Below are 20,715 nucleotides of genomic sequence, written 5' to 3' on the forward strand. Positions count from 1 at the left end.
ACTAAATGTAATTACAGTTTTCACACAAGTTTATACAAGATTCTACTGCATGTAAGACCTAACCTTTGCTGGAGGTCAACATTTAAGGAAGTTTCTTTATTTATTTTTTTATATTTTCAAGCAATTATTTCTAGAATGGCTGGATATTGTCAATATTCTTATCTTTTCCTACAGGTGCTGGTTACCATTCAGAATCAAAATCAGATGTGTACAAAGGTATTTGTAAACAAGCCTGTTTAATGGTATGTTGAAATAATATATATGTATATCACAGAAACAGTTTCAGTATTAATGTTATGAATCAATTAACAACAGGCCAGTAAAAAAACTTAAAATCTATTAGATAATACAAACGTTTAAATATGGTGCATTTTTTAAAACGATTTTTAAGACCTGTGTATGAAATCAATCAAAAGCAAAATTTTTTTGATTATCTTATATTGGCTCAGCTATTGCCCTAAATAAAAATGATTTTTTACCAGAAAAAAATATCATCTAAATTATATACATATGTATGTACTGTCTACAATGATGGTGAGTGGCCTTGTTGTTGTAGATGTATATGCAACTGTAGACCGAGGTGAGCAACTTAGGCTATGTTAAACCTCTTATTTACAGATATTATGCTTTGACTTGTATACCTACATCTTTATATCACAAAGTTGGTTTGATATGACAGTAATAATGTCTTTGCAATACATTGTACCTTGATATTTTGAACATCTGCATATTAAGATATTCATATAATTCTCCATTTATATTCATACCTATTCATTGCAAGTATCATTTAACAACATTTTAAGATATCACCAAGACTCTTAATATTTGAAGAAATTTTAACTAATTTAAACATGATTTTAGGCCATTGAAGCAATAAAGAATGGGAAGAGTGCAGTAGACTGTGTGACTATAGCTGTAAAATGTTTGGAGGTTAGTAAATACACTTGTATTGATTTGTAAGGTATACCTCCCACTCTCATGTAACACATGTAGTCTGTAATACATAGATGCCTTATTTTCAAACTGCTTCTTTTTAAAAAAAAATTAAAACACAAAGGCGGCTATTTTTTTTTTAAATGTGATTCTTTATAAATGTAGGCAATAACTTTTTTTACTTAAGTCTAAGTCTGTGTTTGGTTGTCAGGAATGTGAAAATAAAACAGAAACCAAAAGGCATTATTTTTATTTGGCAATAAATTTATTTTAGGACTCTCCCAATACCAATGCAGGATTAGGATCTAACCTGACCATGGATGGGACTGTTGAGTGTGATGCAAGTGTCATGGATGGCCTGTCACTTCAGTTTGGAGCTGTTGGTTGTGTCCAGGGTAGGTTACACTATTACTTCATTGGATTTCACTGTCTCAATAGTCTTGTAGCATGGTAGGCTTAAGTGTAAAAGATTGGGATTTACATTTTTGATCAGGTCAAACAAAAGACTTCAAAATTAGTGTTTGCTCTTTCTTTACTATTACTTGGAATAAGGAGCAAAGACTGATTGGTCTTGAGTCAGAATAATGTGCCAATGTAGGCTTAAATGTCTTCCTGCAGACTGCTTCATTATGAACTAATGTATTAAATATTTTGCTTTGCATGTCTCTGTCTAATTCTATAGTTCAAAAAGAGTTTATGTTCAAAACAAACTAAGCTGTTCTCAATTTGATATACATTTTATTTTGTCACTGGACATTCTAAAACCAATTTTATCATTTTGTTTCATGCAAAAAGACTTTTAATTTCGAATTTTGTGAGTTTTATTTTATTTCCTGAAAAAGAGATCAGATTAAAAATCAGTGGTATCTAATGAAAGTTTTGTTGATGCATTACAATGTAAGAAAATTGACATCCAGTTTGTAATCCATGAATTATTCAGAGTTTTTGAAGTCAGATGATTGCACCATCAATGTTTTGCATTAAAATGCATGTTTCACTCAAATGTAAAAAAACTATACATGTAATATGGAAATCATCTTGAACATGTAGTACCCTTTCCTGGAAGGGATTGCACATTTTGATTTATGGTTTGTATCCCAGTCTATTTATCTTTCCTACTTTATTTTTATAAGGTGATTACCATTAAGTTTTGACACCACATCAACTTGAAACTTAGCGCACATGTTAATGTTGTTATGATTTTTTTAGGTATATAATGTCAAATTGGGTTTAGACCAAGGTTTTATGGTTAAATGAACATATGGAAATGTGATGGTTCAAGTTGACTTGGTGTCCTATTGAAACTAATTTCTGGTATAATTTCTATAGTCTTTTCAAAATTGTTTCTTTTTCAGTTGACTTCATTTTTTCTTTTAAAAAAAGGTGATACATTTTTAATCGCACATGGGATGATTCCATGTTTTTAATATCTTGAAAAAAATTAAATAGACTGCAAGATAAAATAAACATTAAATCATTTTTGTTTGTACAGGAATTCAAAATCCAGTGGAAGCAGCTCAGCTACTTGTGGAGAAACAAAAACAAGGCAATTTATCCTTGGGAAGAATCCCACCAAGGTAGGTTAGGTATTCATACTGGATTTTTTTTTATTCTTTAAGCTGTATTTCGTCAGGAGAAGCACCTGATGGGAACATGTTATAAACCATGGGAACATGTTATAAACCACCATCATATTATTGGACTATTGCTTCAATTGCTTGCATATTATACAAAATTATACTTTTAAAATCATAATAGTTTACTAAATATGGATTGACAACTGTAAAACTATATGGATGTGTAATTGTGGCCTGCAGTTTTATAGGATTGCAAAAAATATTGCGTCGTATAATGTTATCAGTGTTGTCTGCATTGTCGTCGTCGTATGAAGACGCATTTAGTTTCTGGCCAATAACTTTACTTTTAATGACTGGATCTCTATAATTTTTTTCCAAAAGGTTCAATACCACTAAAGAAAGGTTGTGATTGATTCTGGGGGTTATGGTCCCAATGGTTAAGTAATAAGGGGCCAAAAAGAGGGCCCAAAATGAGCATTTTTGCAGTTTTCAAACAATAACTTGTGTTTAAGAGTATGAATCTCTCAGAAATTATTCCACAAGTTTCCATACCATATAGGGATGGTTAGTTTTGACTTAAGGGGGTTATGGCTCAAAATGTTTTGGAATTAGGGGGAAACTAGGTTTCTCTGGTCAATGGACAATTAAGACAATTTAAAGCAGAATAAGGGAGGTAATTCAAAAGCATTTAACATACAATGTTGGGTATATTCAGATATACCTGCCTTACACTTCTTGTAAAATATGTTTAAAGGAATGTCAGGTTTTGACTAATTGCAAAAAAGGGGGGTGGTAGTAGTTTTCACAATTTTTATGCCCCACCTACGATAGTAGAGGGGCATTATGTTTTCTGGTCTGTGGCTCCGTTCGTTTGTCCGTTGTTCGTCCGTTCGTTCCTCTGCAGGTTAAAGTTTTTGGTCAAGTTAGTTTTTGATGAAGATGAAGTCCAATCAACTTGAAACTTAGTACACTTGTTGCTTAAGTTATGATATGATCTTTCTAATTTAAAGCCAAATTAGACTTTTGACCCCAATTTCACGGTCAACTGAACATATGAAATGAAAGTGGGATTTTCAGGTTAAAGTTTTTTGTCAAGGTAGTTTTTGATGACGTATTATGGTATACAAATGTCCGTTGTCCGTCTGTCTGTCCGGTGTAAAAATGTCGCACCGTAACTTGAGAATGACTAATCAAAATTTCATGAAACTTGATACAGTTGTTTCTTATGATGGTCAAATGATCTGTATACTTTTGGTGAAAATCAGATTTAAACTTTTTGTGTTACAGCACTTTGTAACTAAAACAGAGGTGGTTTTTTTTCACATGTCGCACCCTATCTCAAAAACAATTCTTGATTATTGCATAAAACTTTACACACTTCTTAGTTATAATAATCTTAATATTTGTATACTTTTTGGTGATGATTCAAAATTTCATTTTTGAGTTATTGAGTACTTTGTAAAAAAGGTGGAGTTTTTTTTTTTACTTGTCGTGCTGTATCTCAAAAATGATTTATGATTATTGCTTAAAACTTTACACACTTCTTTGTTACATTAATCTAAAGATTGTATAATTTTTGGTGATGACTCAAAATTTTATTTTTGAGTTGTTGAGTATTTTGTAAAAAAGGGGCGGTCTTTTTATACGCCCGTCAAAATTTTGACGGGACGTATTATGGTATACACATGTCCGGTGTAAAAAGGGGAGGTCTTTTTATACGCCAGTCAAAATTTTGACGGGACGTATTATGGTATACACATGTCCGGTGTCTGTCCGTCCTTCTGTCTGTCTGTCTGTCCGTCTGTCGGGCGTAAACATGTTGCACTGTAACTTGAGAACGACTTATCCAAATTTCATGAAAGTTAATATAGTTGTTTCTTATGATGGTCAAATGATCTGTATACTTTTTGGTGAAAATTAGATTTAAACTTTTTGATTTACAGCACTTTGTAACTAAAACAGGGGTGTGTTTTTTTCACATGTCGCACTGTATCTCAAAAATGAATCTTGATTATGGCTTAAAACTTTAAACACTTCTTAGTTATATTAATCTTAATATCTGTATATTTTTTGGTGATGATTCAAAATTTCATTTTTGAGTTATTGAGTATTTTGTAAAAAAGGGGGAGTTTTTTTTTACATGTCATGCCATATCTCAAAATCGATTTATGATTATTACTACAAACTTTACACATGTCTTTGTTATATTAATCTTAAGATCTGTATACTTTTTGATGATGATTCAAAATTTCATTTTTGAGTGATTGAGTATTTTGTAAAAAAGGGGGAGGTTTTTTTTACATGTTGTGCCGTATCTCTATAACAATTTATGATTATTGCTTACAACTTTACACACTTCTTTGTTATATTGATCTTAAGATCTGTATACTTTTTGGTGATGATTCAAAATTTTATTTTTGTGTTATTGAGTATTTTGTTAAATGGGAGTTTTTTTTTACATGTCGCGCTGTATCTCAAATATAATTTATGATTATTGCTTAAAACTTTACACACTTCTTTGTTATATTAATCTAAAGATCTGTATACTTTTTGGTTTTGATTCAAAATTTTATTTTAGTGATATTTTGTTTTTTGTAAAAAAAAAATCAGGGTGGGGGGTTTCCCGCCATGTCTCAAAAACTATACCGATATATGGTTATTGCTTTAAACTTTCTCAGAAACTATTTATGATTATTGCATATAACTTCCACACAAGATGTCGGCGTATCATGCGCTCATGGCGCAGCTGTTTATTTTACATGTCACGCCTTATCTCAAAAACAATTTATGATTATTGCTTGAAACTGTTCAAACTTCTTTGTTATATTAATCTAAAGATCTGTATACTTTTTGGTGATGACTCAAAATGTTATTTTATTGATATTTAGTTTGTAAAAAAACCACAGGGTTGGAGGGGGGGGGGGGTGGCGGGTTCACATGTCCCGCTGTGTCTCAAAAACAATAAATGGTTATTGCTTAAAACTTTCTCAGAAACTATTTATGATAATTGCCCACAAGACGTTGGGCGTATCATTCGCTCATGGTGCAGCTGTTTATTTTTTTTTCAAGTTGTAAGAGTCTCTAACAGGCCAGCACCATAAATTTTACATTATTGACACAATGTTAATGAATTGTTCTGAAAATATTAGAAAACTTTTAATAAATATTTTTATGAATCTATTTTATTTTAGTATTTTGGTAGGAAATAGAGTAGAGAAATGGATATCAGAAAATGACCCTCATATCAGCACTTCTTGCAATCTGATTACAGGTAATACTTTTGCTTGGAAATACAGAATTCTTTTATAGACTCATACCACATCCTCTTATTTTAATATCAGTTAGAATGTAGCATTTTAAACTTAGTCTTTTTAATTTTTTAATCCATACAATTGTTGAACAATTAAGACAATTGCTTGGAATGTTTTTCCCTTACAAAATGTGCTGTCTTTTTTGTATTACACAGGCCAATACTTGTAAATTTACATGTGAATTACACTTCCATCTATGGTATTCAGTATTATAATGTGTGCTCAAAATGCTTTAAGAGCACATTTAGCAAAGAAGATATTTTGCTGACATATAATGATAATGTCCTCATATATGTAGTATCAAGCACTTTCTATTTAATACTAACTATCTGTTTTATGTAATATATATTTTAGATGAATCAAAGAGAATGTTTCTGAAGTATAAAAGAAGACTAGAACTTCATGAGGAAAGAATGAACAATAAAAGGAGAAAGATTCATCAGAATAAAGACAAACAAGAGGAAGATGAGGTCATTATAGATTATAACAAAGAATGCTTAAATAATTCTATGAAACTCATAGACGTCATACACTGATATTCAAAAGAGCAGTAATACTGATCTTGGTATTGACAGTACAAAAGGATGAGCACAAGGATGAGGGATTAACGTTAACATAAAAAATCCTATCTCACTGTAGCAGACACATCTGTTTGTGAATACTCCTCATTTATCCCCTTTTTTAGCTCACTGTTCCAAAGGAACAGGGAGCTTAAGCCATCACTTGGCACCCATCTTCGTCTGTCGTTGTGGTCGTCGTCTGTCTGGTGTAAACTATATCAAACATCTTCTCTTCTGAAACTGCTGAACCATTCAAACCAAGCTTGAGCTGAATGCTCCTTAGGGTATCTAGAATAAAGATTGTGATATATTTTCTGTTTTGTCGAAAAAAATGGCTGCCATGGCTAAAAATAGAACATAGGGGTAAAATGCAGAATTTGACTTCTATTTCAAAAACCATAGCAGTTAGAGTACATCTGCCATGGGATAAAAGTGTTCTTAAGGTAAATTTCTATCAGACCTGAAATTTTCAGTTGAAACTTATAACCAATTGGTGAATTGCTGCCATTAAATTGGTAATTTTAAGGAAATTTTGCAGTTTTTGGTTATTATTTTGAATTGTATTAATGATAAAGATAAGCTTTAAACCGCAATTACGTTTAGCAAAGTAAGATCTACAAACAAGTTAATATGACCAAAATTGTCAATTGACCCATATAAGAGTTATTGTCCTTTAAGGAAAATATTACACAATTTGTTTATCATGTTTTCCAACTTTAAAAAATTTTCTCCTTTAAAACTACTGAACCAATTCCAACCGAACTAACAAACTATAATGAAATTGGACACTTATACTGTAAAACGAAAGATAAATACCAAAAAATCAAGGTGAGCAATTCAGCCCCTTGAGAGCCTCTTGTTATATATAGGGCACAGATTAATCTATTGGTTTCTGAGGTGAAAAATTAGATTTAAAAGAATATATGATAAGTGTAGGCAATAACTTAATGGGTTGTTATCTTGTAAACAATGGTAAAATGCCCTACAAAAGAATATTTTATATACCGGTGAGAAAAAGTGGAGGTGTTATCATCAATACCATAATACTTTTTGATATATATTGTGGACTCTCTGATATATATTGACTTGTTCATTTATAACTTAACACAATGTTTAATTTTCATTGTAGATTGTACTTGTAAATCAATATATTTTTTTATAGGAAATAAGTGTGCATGAGGAGGAAGACAGTGATCAAAGTTTGATTCAAGATACAGTTGGAGCGATTGCCATGGATACTTCTGGTAACCTAGCAGCAGCTGTATCTAGTGGTGGAATAGCCCTCAAACAACCAGGCAGACTTGGACCAGTTTGTAATTTTTGTTTGTTTTTTGATTTGTTACTTTCAGGTGGTACCAAACACATTGACTGAAATAAATTTGGCTCATATGATTTTCAATCAAGGAGTAGGTCCGGTAAGACCCCTTTTTGGCCCCAAAATATAGCAGTTTTACAAAACTGTTAAACAGTAAACTTTTAGTTAATTATTGGACAGTAGAATGCTGCTGCTACATAAATGTGGGCTGCTTTTGACAATACAGTGCACATATATCAGGTACAAGCACCATTAAGTCATGCTAAATTACTGAAATCTTCACAATTCTAGCATTTTAGTTAAATTTTAGACGGTTTTCGTGTAAAACGAAAGTGGCCGCATTCATGTTCATCCTTAATATTAAAATGTAAGTTGTATTTGATGATAATACATAACATATATAAAGGTTGAGGATGAACACGGATGCGGCCACTTTCATTTTTGACAAAAACCATCTGAAAAGTGAAATTTTTCTGCATATTTTGTAGATTTTTCATATTTGAGCTTGAATCAGATCGTTTTTAATGACAAACTCAGTTGAAATCTTGAACATAAACTAATAGAATCAAATAAAATAGACACTTAAGTGTTTAAAAAGTGGTCGGAATCTTTCATCAGATGAACCTCAAATTTGAGGCCAAAATCGGTCCTTACCAGACCTACTCCTTTTGACAAAATATTAACTTTGACCCTTTGACAAAAACATAAAAATTTCAAAAAACTTGAACTACACACTTTCTTGGTAAAAAAAATCATGGGATACATAGCAGTTTGAAAAACACTGATCATTGAGATGCTTAATATTTCTTTAACAGTACAGTGTGATTAAAATGTTCAGCTGAATTTTCCAGATATATCCCCTGTTTATTAGGGACCACCTTAAATTCAGACTTTTTTGGTGTGGATTTTTTTATCCTAATTGATGAACAATGGACACAAATGCGAGATTTGATATTGTGATTTAACAAAATGTTGCATAATGCTATCAAAATTTAAAATACAAGTTTTTATTTTATGGCAACCTATCCTGTTGCAATTTTTTACAGTTATAAAAAGATGGCAAATAATTTTTAATTTACAGAACTGGTAGTAAAAATTCTCTTTAACCAATAAATGAAAAAATAATTATATATATTGATTGTGGTCAAGTGTCTTTAGTTCTGCAATGGTCTTATTTCTACTCCATTAAGTATCCTAGCACTTAGATTCTGTTTAGGAAAGGAAAGGAAAAAGGGCAATACATGTATTACTATAATTCATGATATAAACCTTGTATTGATTAATGTCTGAATAAAAGTAATATATTAATATTGTTAGAAAATAAATTTATTCAAAAATAACCAGAGTTTATAGTAGACATCTGATGTTCACAAAAATATAGTTAATAAAAATTGGGAGGTACTGGTACTTGAAGAACAGGACAGTTTGTTTACGATGTATGTATTCAATTGATTCAACCTTCTTTTTATACGACCGCAAATTTTGAAAAAAATTTCGTCGTATATTGCTATCACGTTGGCGTCGTCGTCGTCCGAATACTTTTAGTTTTCGCACTCTTACTTTAGTAAAAGTGAATAGAAATCTATGAAATTTTAACATAAGGTTTATGACCATAAAAGAAAGGTTGGTATTGATTTTAGGAGTTTTGGTCCCAACATTTTAGGAATTAGGGGCCAAAAAGGGCCCAAATAAGCATTTTCTTGGTTTTCGCACTATAACTTTAGTTTAAGTTAATAGAAATCAATGAAATTTAAACACAATGTTTATGACCACAAAAGGAAGATTGGTATTGATTTTGGGAGTTTAGGTCCCAACAGTTTAGGAATTAGGGGCCAAAAAGGGACCCAAACAAGCATTGTTCTTGGTTTTTGCACCATAAAGTTAGTATAAGTAAATAGAAATCTATGAAATTTAAACACAAGGTTTATGACCATAAAAGGAAGGTTGGTATTGATTTTGGAAGTTTTGGTCCCAACAGTTTAGGAAAAAGGGGCCCAAAGGGTCCAAAATTAAACTTTGTTTGATTTCATAAAAATTGAATAATTGGGGTTCTTTGATATGCTGAATCTAACTGTGTATGTAGATTCTTAACTTTTGGTCATGTTTTCAAATTGGTCTACATTAAGGTCCAAAGGGTCCAAAATTAAAGTTAGTTTGATTTTGACCAAAAATGAATCGGTTGGGTTCTTTGATATGTTGAATCTAAAAATGTACTTAGATTCTTGATTATTGGCCCAGTTTTCAAGTTGGTCCAAATCTGGGTCCAAAATTAAACTTTATTTGATTTCATCAAAAATTGAATAAATGGGGTTCTTTGATATGTCAAATTTAACTGTGTATGTAGATTCTTCATTTTTGGTCCCGTTTTCAAATTGGCCTACATTAAGGTTCAAAGGGTCCAAAATTAAACTAAGTTTGATTTTAACAAAAATTAAATTCTTGGGCCTCTTTGATATGCTGAATCTAAACATGTACTTAGATTTTTGATTATGGGCCCAGTTTTCAAGTTGGTCCAAATCAGGATCTAAAATTATTATATTAAGTATTGTGCAATAGCAAGTCTTTTCAATTGCACAGTATTGTGCAATGGCAAGAAATATCTAATTTCACAATATTGTGAAATAGCAAATTTTTTTTTAATTAGAGTTATCTTTCTTTGTCCAGAATAGTAAGCAAGAAATATCTTATTGCAAGATTTTTTTAAATTGGAGTTATCTTTATTTGTCCATAATCAACTTAAATCTTTGTTATATACAATATACAATGTATATTCACTTTTTACTACCAACTGATAAATTTAAATAATCTTTACCATTCAGTGATAACAAGCAGTTTTTTTACACCTTAATATTTTATGATGTATTTAAATGAGTAGTTATTGTTGCAAACTCCATTAGAATATTTTAATTGAGATTAGTTTTGGAATAAGGGAAAGGGGGATGTGATTAAAAAATTGGGTTTAATTTTTCTCATTTGAAATTTCATAAATTAAAAGAAAATTTCTTCAAACATTTTTTTGAGAGGATTAATATTCAACAGCATAGTGAATTGCTCTAAGAGAAAACAAAAATTTTAAGTTCATAAGAACACATTCATTCTGTGTCAGAAACCTATGCTGTGTCAACTATTTAATCACAATCCAAATTTAGAGCTGAATCCAGCTTGAATGTTGTGTCCATACTTGCCCCAACCGTTCAGGGTTCAACCTCTGCGGTCGTATAAAGCTACGCCCTGCGGAGCATCTGGTTATATTAGCAGTTAAATACATATTTTTATATTACTTTTAATTCTATAGGCTGCAACCTATGGTTCAGGATGTTGGGCTTACAACTGGTCATCAGACAGCAAGCCAGGGGTTGCAATAGCAACTTCAGGTATGATTTAAATTTATTATATAAAGAGAGACTTATTGTAATATAAGGAAATTTATTGCAATTAACCATGTACATCAATTATGCAAGTTTGTCTATGGAAATCTCCTCCAATTTATATTGGATTCTAATATGACGTGCTTCTTTCGCTTTGTGAATAAACCCATGCTCTAAATCCAATAAAATTTGTTTTCACATGCATATATTGACTGCTGCAGAATAATGAATCTTATCAAATTGTCTTGCATTTGATATATTTCATTGATTTTAAAACACTTCTAAACTCTTAAATGATGCACATGTTGTTACTAATTCATTTATAATAACTGTAATATGTTGCATTTGGAAATTGACATATTTGATCTAGATACGACAACGGTTCATGTTGGCTGTTCAAACTCCTCCCTCTGAAAAATCACATGGACAGTCAATTGCTTGTTAATCAACAGAAAGAAGGTTCATGGAAGAGCCTATACAAACAAGCTACACCTATACACATCAGACATAGAAATTACCTTAATTGTCCTAATCAGAATTGAAATAATTGATGCAAGCTACTACTTTATTGTAGTTTTAACATGGGTAGGCATTATATTCGTGTTATCTTAGCCCTCACTATCGCTTGGGCTATCTGCTTCTTCCACCAATAAAAGCTGACCTCAACAATATAGCCACCATTGCTGAAAGTAAATACATACCAATTAATCAATCAATCATGACCCAAAAAATCCAACTTTTTCAATGAGTACCGGTAGATAAATATTTTCTCCACTACGATACATTTTTGTAAAACAAATGATTTCTTGGCATGTTTTAGGAAGTGGTGAGCATCTGATGAAAACATTATTTAGCAAAGAATGTGCCAGTTGTATACAGAATATGGACAGTGGAAGTCTAGGCCTTAGTCTGGCTTTCAAAGACCACTTTTTAGGTGATTTAACTTGTGTTGTTTAAATTTATATATCTTACATGTTTCAGTCGATTTCTTACGGTAATTACTTACTTTTACCTACAGAACAAAGTTTTAATAAACATGTTTTTTATTAAGATAACTTAATTTGTACACAGCTGTTCTTGATATTATATTGTGAACGGACTGATCTGACATTCAAGTAAAAGTAACGTTTTCTGGATACCTTCTTACTTAATGCTAGCGCAGTCACGAAATAACCAAATAAACCCAGGTTCTTTACTTAAACAATGAAGACCAGTTCTGCCCTGGACACCTTGTCACACTAGGGGACAAGTGTCTACAACAACCGACATAACGGACAATTCTCTGGGAGGACAAAGCTAATACTTGACCGGGAAATGATTATGACAAGTATAAGCCAGCATTCTAGGAAGGGAAGTCTTAAAGAAATAATACCTAAATTATCATATTTATTTCATACCAAAATACACAATAAATATTCTTATATTATGACAGTAAGTTGTACAACAATACAGAAGTTAAATAAAGGGGGAAAATGTATTACTTTAAGTAGGGCTTTTAAATTGTACCATTTGAACCATTTTAGTCCCAAGTCCTAACGTTTAAACCCTAATTAGTGCCAACACATTTAATATACGAAATGGTCCAGAACAGTAATAGTAAACAGCATGGCTGTAATGACAACTGATAATTACCTTCGAGGAAAGTATGAATTCTGGACAATGTATTAAATGTGAATTCAGTATATAATTAATAACAAAATGACTTAACAAATGGTACTTTCTTAAAATAAGATTTGCAATTTAACCAACACAATCTTACCTTTAACTATTAACAACCGGTTTAGAAAAGGAGTTCAGTTATTGTGTACATAAACACAGGTGAAAGTTTTCATGTAAACAATAGTAATTATATAAAATGTAAATATGCTTAAACTTAAAAGGGAGCTAATAAATTACTCTTAATTCCAATATTGCCACATTCCTCCCCACTTAAAGATCAAATGTCATCATTTTATCTAAAAAAAATAATGAAGAAATATGTAAACGTAATGTAACCTGTATATAAAAAAAATATCTCAAAATGTTCAATAAATATGTATACAAAAATTCAAAATATGTATCAAAATATTAAAAAAAATATGTATCAAAATATGGAATATAAACAAATATTGGTCACCTAATGTCAATGTTTCTTCGCTTTTATTATTGTCCTTGTCAGTGTATTCTTCACGAAATTAAACTTCAAATGTTCGTCCCTTGAATTATAGTATTTGTCCTCTAATTTTGGTTTTTTTCCCTTCTCAACATATTGTTTACGGGTTTCTTGAGCCTCTTCCTTGGCTTTTAAGTCTGATGATACTTTATCTAACATAGATTTTAAATGCTCGGGGAATTCATTATCTTTTAAAGTATTAACTTGTTCTGATATGTCATTAGATTTTGAATCTGTTTGTGACTCAGCATTATCCTCATCAAAAACTTGTTCAATTGTCATCAAGTGTGCAATCTGTTCACCTTGTTTAAGTTTAACTGATTTTGAATTCAAATTCATGATAGCTAGGTAAATTGTATTTTCTGTATCAACTAGGCTTTTTGCCACCAAAAGACCTTTACTTTTCACCCATTCTAATGGTTCAATAATGCCAATACCATCTACAAATGAATCTCTTTTAGAAGCTTCAATAATCATTTCACTATTTGCAGGAATTGAAACTTGCCTAGCTATCTGAATTCGTGAACACTGGGAACTACTTTCTTTAAAAAGAGGAATACTCTGACCATTGATACTTAAGCATTGGCTTTTAATTTGAATATCAATTTCATTTTGTTCAAAGAAATTCATTCCTAAGATCCCAGATGACCCTTTTATATCAGCTACAATAACTTCTTGTTTAACTAATAAAGGACCTATTGCTATATTCAAAATACATTTGCCTTTAACACTTAAAACATTGCCATTGGCAGTTGTTAATATACTATCTAGGCTAATCAACTGAGAACTTAGTTTTAATTTCTCAAAAGTATCAAAAGAAATCAAAGAAACTGGTGATCCAGTATCAACAAGAAATTTAACATCAATTTCATCAATTTTGCAAAAGGCAAAAAGACAATTTTGATTCACTAAATTTATTTGAACTCTCTTAATTGGATCTGATATCAAACTTTCAATTTTGGTTTGTGGCCTTTCTAAATTTTTAACAGCTGAAGTATTGGCCTCTAAATCAGCTTTTAATCGTTTCCCTGATTGTTCAATGGACAATAGTACTGAATGTGTCCTATCTCATTACATTTATAGCAGACTCTGTCAGTCGAGCTATTTTGATTCCTATAATACCTTCCTCTGCCCCTATTATTAAACCTAGGAGGCCTATTTTGATAATATCCGTTCCTATTTTCAGATTCTGTATTAACATGTTTAAGTTGACTTAATTTTTCATCAATTAGTTTAGCAACTTGATCAAGAGTTAATAACTCTGTACTTTCCTTTTTATTATCCTTAATTGCTTGAATGGGGACTTCATTGCTAGTTAGCATTGGCTTTCTCATATTATTTTGAGGATTGATAAATGCTTCATATTCAATTGCGTATGAAATTGCAGAATCCAACGTTTTTGCACGTTGGAACTGGACATGCTTTTGTAAATCCAAGTTATTTAATCCTCTAATGAATTTATTTATAAGAACTTTTTCCATCATTTCAGAATCTTGTTTTTCATTTGGAAAAGCCAAGTAACCTAACCTTCTTAAAGCTTGACCATACTCAGAAACAGTTTCATCTTTAGAATGTCTCCTTGCTTCATATTCGCAAACATATGCGGCTTCTCTTTCTCTAGGATTAAATCTATTATTTAAACTTTCTTTAATTTTATTATAATTTCCAAGGTCTTGTTTACTTAAAGTACTCAAAATTTTCTGAGCAGGACCTCTTAGACTCATAACAATTTGTTTAGCTCTTTCTAAATCATTCCATTCATTCCATTCTGCAACTTGTTCAAAATGAACCAAATAGTCTTGCCAGTCGATAGTTTTGCCATCAAATGATTGAGGCTCTTTTTCTCTTCTTACTATACGTTTTTCATGTAAGGTAACAGGGTTTGGCAAGTTATCAAGAAAAGATGTGTGCTTAACCCCTTCATGCCTATTTAAATCATAACTGGGGTATTTTTCAGTTGAATACCTATTTAAGGGTTGATAGTCCTCTGAAAATGTATCCTTATCAACATATCTCTTGTTTGGAAGATAATCTGATCCTTGGTTCTTATTTAATCTATCCCTATCATCATACAATTCATAGCTTGGTCTCCTACTAAAATGTGGCTCTTGGTATCTTTTTGGAGTAAATTTTCTATCTACTTTATAATCTGGATGTTTCAATATAGATTTATCCCTTACTGAATCATCATAGGTTTCAGATAAAGTAACAAATGATTTTAATGGAGTACTAACATTGAAATCTTTTTCATGTCTATACTTAATTTCATCTTTATCTGAAAATCTATCAGAATGCTCAATTTTTGCTCTATCTTGCTGGCTTATACCGCTTGCATAATCCATTGAATATGCCATTTTACAAAATAACAGAAATGTTTAAGGGCAATTTGTATGGTCACGGCACCAAAATGTGAACGGACTGATCTGACATTCAAGTAAAAGTAACGTTTTCTGGATACCTTCTTACTTAATGCTAGCGCAGTCACGAAATAACCAAATAAACCCAGGTTCTTTACATAAACAATGAAGACCAGTTCTGCCCTGGACACCTTGTCACACTAGGGGACAAGTGTCTACAACAACCGACATAACGGACAATTCTCTGGGAGGACAAAGCTAATACTTGACCGGGAAATGATTATGACAAGTATAAGCCAGCATTCTAGGAAGGGAAGTCTTAAAGAAATAATACCTAAATTATCATATTTATTTCATAACAAAATACACAATAAATATTCTTATATTATGACAGTAAGTTGTACAACAATACAGAAGTTAAATAAAGGGGGAAAATGTATTACTTTAAGTAGGGCTTTTAAATTGTACCATTTGAACCATTTTAGTCCCAAGTCCTAACGTTTAAACCCTAATTAGTGCCAACACATTTAATATACGAAATGGTCCAGAACAGTAATAGTAAACAGCATGGCTGTAATGACAACTGATAATTACCTTCGAGGAAAGTATGAATTCTGGACAATGTATTAAATGTGAATTCAGTATATAATTAATAACAAAATGACTTAACAAATGGTACTTTCTTAAAATAAGATTTGCAATTTAACCAACACAATCTTACCTTTAACTATTAACAACCGGTTTAGAAAAGGAGTACAGTTATTGTGTACATAAACACAGGTGAAAGTTTTCATGTAAACAATAGTAATTATATAAAATGTAAATATGCTTAAACTTAAAAGGGAGCTAATAAATTACTCTTAATTCCAATATTGCCACAATATGTATATGAATTAATATTTTATATCTTTTAAAGAGTCTGAATTCCTGAAACACCTTGACTGCAAATTTGGTGGTGCAATAGCGTTAAGACAGGATAAATACAATAATAAACAGTCAGGTATAAATATATTATTATTAATTACCAGTTAAACTTTGTGTTACGCTACTAGATTCTTCACAATATTAGAAGAATAGGATTTATCACAGTTTTCATGTTTGATCTAATCATGGGATTACATTCAATTAAATAATGTCATTGACATTCTATTGATAGACCAGTGCATTATTAAGATTTTAAGTTGAATATCTCTAGTAACATCAAAAAAACAGGTCACTAAAATTTCTATTGATCAGTATTCAGAAATCTCAATCTAAATGATTTCATGTGTTATATATCATAAATACCAAACAATGTTTTTTTTTGCAATTGAAACCTTTGAGTTTAGATTTTACATCTCAAAGAAATTAACATCAAGTTTTAATAAGTCTTGCTTTCACTTATATGCTAGAATTCATCCAACCATTCTAAGTTTTTGCTATATATACAGTATTAAAATGGCATTAAATGAAATTTGGTAGAAAATTGCAGGTGAGCATTATCTTTAGATTCTTCATTGATAGTGAAAAGTTAAAAACACATGTACCGGTACTAGATCTTAAATCAATCAAGATAGAATTAATGTATCTGAAAGCACCTGAAATGACAACAATAGTAATATTACAAATTGAAGGTATGAGTGCACAAAAGAATTTCTTTGCACTTTACTGTTTGTAATAATTGTTTATTTATTATTTGCAGTAGAACTTATATGGGGACATACAACAGACAGCATGTGTATAGGTTTTATGTCTTTACCAGATAAAAAACCAAAGGTAAGAGCTGAAGATTTCTTACAACTTATAGATTGTCAATTGGCATGAATGCCATCTTCATTACATTTTTTGTGATCTTTAAACCCTGTTGAATTATTGATTTCTTAGTTCTGAACAGATGACATCTGTCAGGCATTCATGCAAAGCAGATGTATGGATTAAGATATTTCTTTTGCCATTCTAGAGTAATTCTGCTTTACAAATGGAAAAAATTGCTGAATTTTACTTTTGCTTTCCCTAACTTAAGTTTGTCTGAATGAAATGTTATGACACTTCTATACTTTACACAATGCTAATTACTACAAAACACCGATCAAGTTTTAATTTTGGTTGTGTCACTTTTATTGTTTTAGAGTTATGCCTCTTTACATTTGAATAAAAATGCTGAATTTTTCGTTTCTGTTCTCTTACTTAAGTTTGCTTCAACTAAACCTTATCAAACCCAATATTTATTATCACAATACACAGATCAAGTCTGAATTTTGGTAGTGTCCCTTTCACTGTTCTTGAGTTATATCCCTTTATAATGTTGTATGCAAGCAGGGGCATCATCTTTGTTCCATGGACACATTCCCAATATATTTATTGATATGTAACATACATATTCTGATCATGACTAAGAAACTGATGAATAATTTGGTGGTCTTTTTATGTTATTTACCTGTTTCAAATACAAGAAGAAGCTATCAATAAGAATAATTGATAGTGATTTGTTGGTAAACCCTATAAATACACTACAACAGAAAATTAAATATCTATCCTCTACTTAGTTTGAAAAAGACAAACCATTTAACAATTATACATGTCTACTTTTAGGTTTTCCTTTCAAGACTTCCACCACAGAGCATAGCTGGAAAGTCATTTACAATGGAAGGAAGACAGATTTATAAATAAAATCATTTTAAGCAATTTTATTTTGTATTAGTGCAAAACCAATAGGCAATCCATCTATCTAAACACATTAAATACATCAAAGATTAAGGTGTATTTAGTTTTTGTCTCACCATGAGGAATTTCCCAGCATGCGAGACATGGGAAGTACTGTACTGACTGCAGCATAAACTATTAAAGTAAAGTTTTATATTGCTGTAGGTAGAAGAATATCTGAATGCTTCATACCTTGTATGCATATACCTTATGTTATGAAGTTTCTTTCTGTCATTTGTTATTGTCCTTGACCTCACTTTAATGGTTCAGCAACTGCTATACTTAGTGTATAGATGTTAGTTTAACATGTTTGATATTTGACCTTGACCTCATTTTCATGGTTGATTATTCAATGTAATTTTTTTGTGGTTTGTTTGGTTTTCCATATTCTTACAGCGATAGGTCAGCTATGTTTGGTGTATGGAACAATTGTAAGGTGAACATGTCTGTCTGACAGGTTTTATCTGACTTAAACCTCATTTTCATGGTCCAATGGTATATGATAAGTTTTCGTAATTTTGTCAGTTTATCAGATATTATAAGCAAAAGGAGAACTATATATGGTGTATAGAATGATGGTAAGGTGTAAATGTGTGTCTGACCTGGGTCAACTGACCATGACCTCATTATCATAGAACAATGCTAAGCTTATGAATGTGATACTTTAAATAAACCTTCATGTTACAGACTTCCTATATAAATTTAATAAGTAAGTCTAAGACAGGTGAGTATTTAAGCATATGCACTCTTGTTTAACATAAATTTATTCAGAAAATCCTTAAATTTTGTTATGAAAAACCAAGCTAAACTCAAAATGCTTTGCTAATTGTACTAATAAGTTGGTCTTTCATGAAAATATTATTTCTCTTTGTAATTAGAACCTGATAAGTTACATATGTCTTCATGAATTCATATTAAAAGTTGACTTTATAATTGCCTTGAGTAGAAGTGTTTTTTTGGACAGAAATTTTGATAAGTTTAGGGTTGCAATTATTTGGTAGTAGATACTTAACTAGCTATTAAATACTTATTTAGCTCAGTTTCTTTAAGCACTGTTTGTAATGCAGAGATCCTAGAGTAGAACAAGTGAATTTGTATTTTTACAACCATATCAAATAACTTTACAGTAAGTGAAACTCCTGCTATCCATGAATTCAAAGTTACTATGTATATGTACTTCTCTTATCCAATATGTAAGCTAATTCAGGTAAATGATAGAGGAATTACTCCATTGATGACTAAGATGTTCAACTTTCAAAATTACATCAATTCACCCATGCTTGCCAATAAATTAGGCCATCATTACTAATATTTATTTGTCCTGCCTGCAACATTTCACAGAATGTGAGGCTAATAGATAACAGTTCTGCAGTGGAAGCATGAGCTGTTTGTATGAAGCTTTATAATTCAGAGGGTAGAAGCCCTGGATGTGTCCTTCCTTGTATGCAGATGCCTCATGTTACTTTGTTCTTTTATATGGACACTGTCCTCGACCTCATTGACATAGTTCAGCAACAGCTTGAAACAAGAATGTGTCCATAGTACATGGATGTCCTACTCGCACCATCGTTTTCCATGTTTAGTGGACTGTGACATTGGGGTCAAAACTTTAATTTGGAATTAAAATTAGAAAGATCATATCATTGGAAACAAGTGTACTAAGTTTCATGTTGATTGGACTTCATTTTCATCAAAAACTACCTTGACCAAAAAAATTAACCTGAAGCAAACCAACAGACCCACAGACCAGAAAACTTAATGCTCTCTACTTTCATAGGTGGGGCATAAAAAATGTATTTTGTCACTTAATAAGAGTAAAAAAATAACTATTTTTGGTATATAGGATCCTTGCAAGGTCTTCTTTTCATGAATCAGTGATCAAGGTTAAAAGTTCATGGTTGTCCATATCTCAGATACAATAATTCATGATTCATTGGTCAATGTTTATCTTTTCTGGTTTGGTTTGTTTGTCAGATAAAAAATAGCAATTAGTAGACTCTATTTGACATATATAATGTACATGTCTGGCTGGCACCTTTCCTCTGACCTTGACCTTTTTTTATGGTTCATTGGTTGTGTCTTTTTCTAAGAATACATGACCTTGGCCGCATTTCATGAATTGAAGATCAAGTTTCAAGTAAAGATGCTGATTAATCAATTGGTTCTGTTAATCTAACTTGTGTTTACAGGTATATTCAATAAGGTTGACAATCGATGGTTAACAATGGGTTGAAATAACCTGAAAATCTATGAATTTTTTTTTGTGATAGTCTTTAAACAGTTTATTCAAGTAAGGTTTTAATCCTATATAGTATATAATGATAGAATTGGCATCCAATACTCCTTTCCTGTACAGTGCTCAGTTTATTTTTTGTTACTTTGACAATGACTTTTGATATAGCAACCTCATGATCGATGGTGTCATACTATAATAAGGAACCATATAACTAAGCTGCAATA

At 31.2% G+C, this 20,715-nt stretch overlaps 1 protein-coding gene across 2 annotated transcripts in view; it reads left to right on the forward strand.

Annotated features, from left to right (window-relative positions):
- Nucleotides 1–18,249, forward strand: part of LOC134712205 (threonine aspartase 1-like) — a 19,687-nt gene extending 1,438 nt beyond the window's left edge. For both annotated transcript variants that reach the window (XM_063573527.1, XM_063573529.1), the window contains 12 exons: nt 175–242; nt 862–930; nt 1,208–1,328; nt 2,426–2,510; nt 5,702–5,781; nt 6,176–6,291; nt 7,544–7,690; nt 10,992–11,070; nt 11,885–11,998; nt 16,490–16,573; nt 17,255–17,328; nt 18,145–18,249. In XM_063573527.1, the coding sequence (XP_063429597.1) occupies nt 175–242; nt 862–930; nt 1,208–1,328; nt 2,426–2,510; nt 5,702–5,781; nt 6,176–6,291; nt 7,544–7,690; nt 10,992–11,070; nt 11,885–11,998; nt 16,490–16,573; nt 17,255–17,328; nt 18,145–18,222 (1,115 nt within the window). In that variant the 3' untranslated portion in view covers nt 18,223–18,249. The remainder of the gene's footprint in view (nt 1–174; nt 243–861; nt 931–1,207; nt 1,329–2,425; nt 2,511–5,701; nt 5,782–6,175; nt 6,292–7,543; nt 7,691–10,991; nt 11,071–11,884; nt 11,999–16,489; nt 16,574–17,254; nt 17,329–18,144) is intronic.
- Nucleotides 18,250–20,715: the final 2,466 nt, after the last annotated feature.

Source organism: Mytilus trossulus, chromosome 3 (genome assembly GCF_036588685.1).
Source record: "Mytilus trossulus isolate FHL-02 chromosome 3, PNRI_Mtr1.1.1.hap1, whole genome shotgun sequence".
Taxonomy (NCBI): domain Eukaryota; kingdom Metazoa; phylum Mollusca; class Bivalvia; order Mytilida; family Mytilidae; genus Mytilus; species Mytilus trossulus.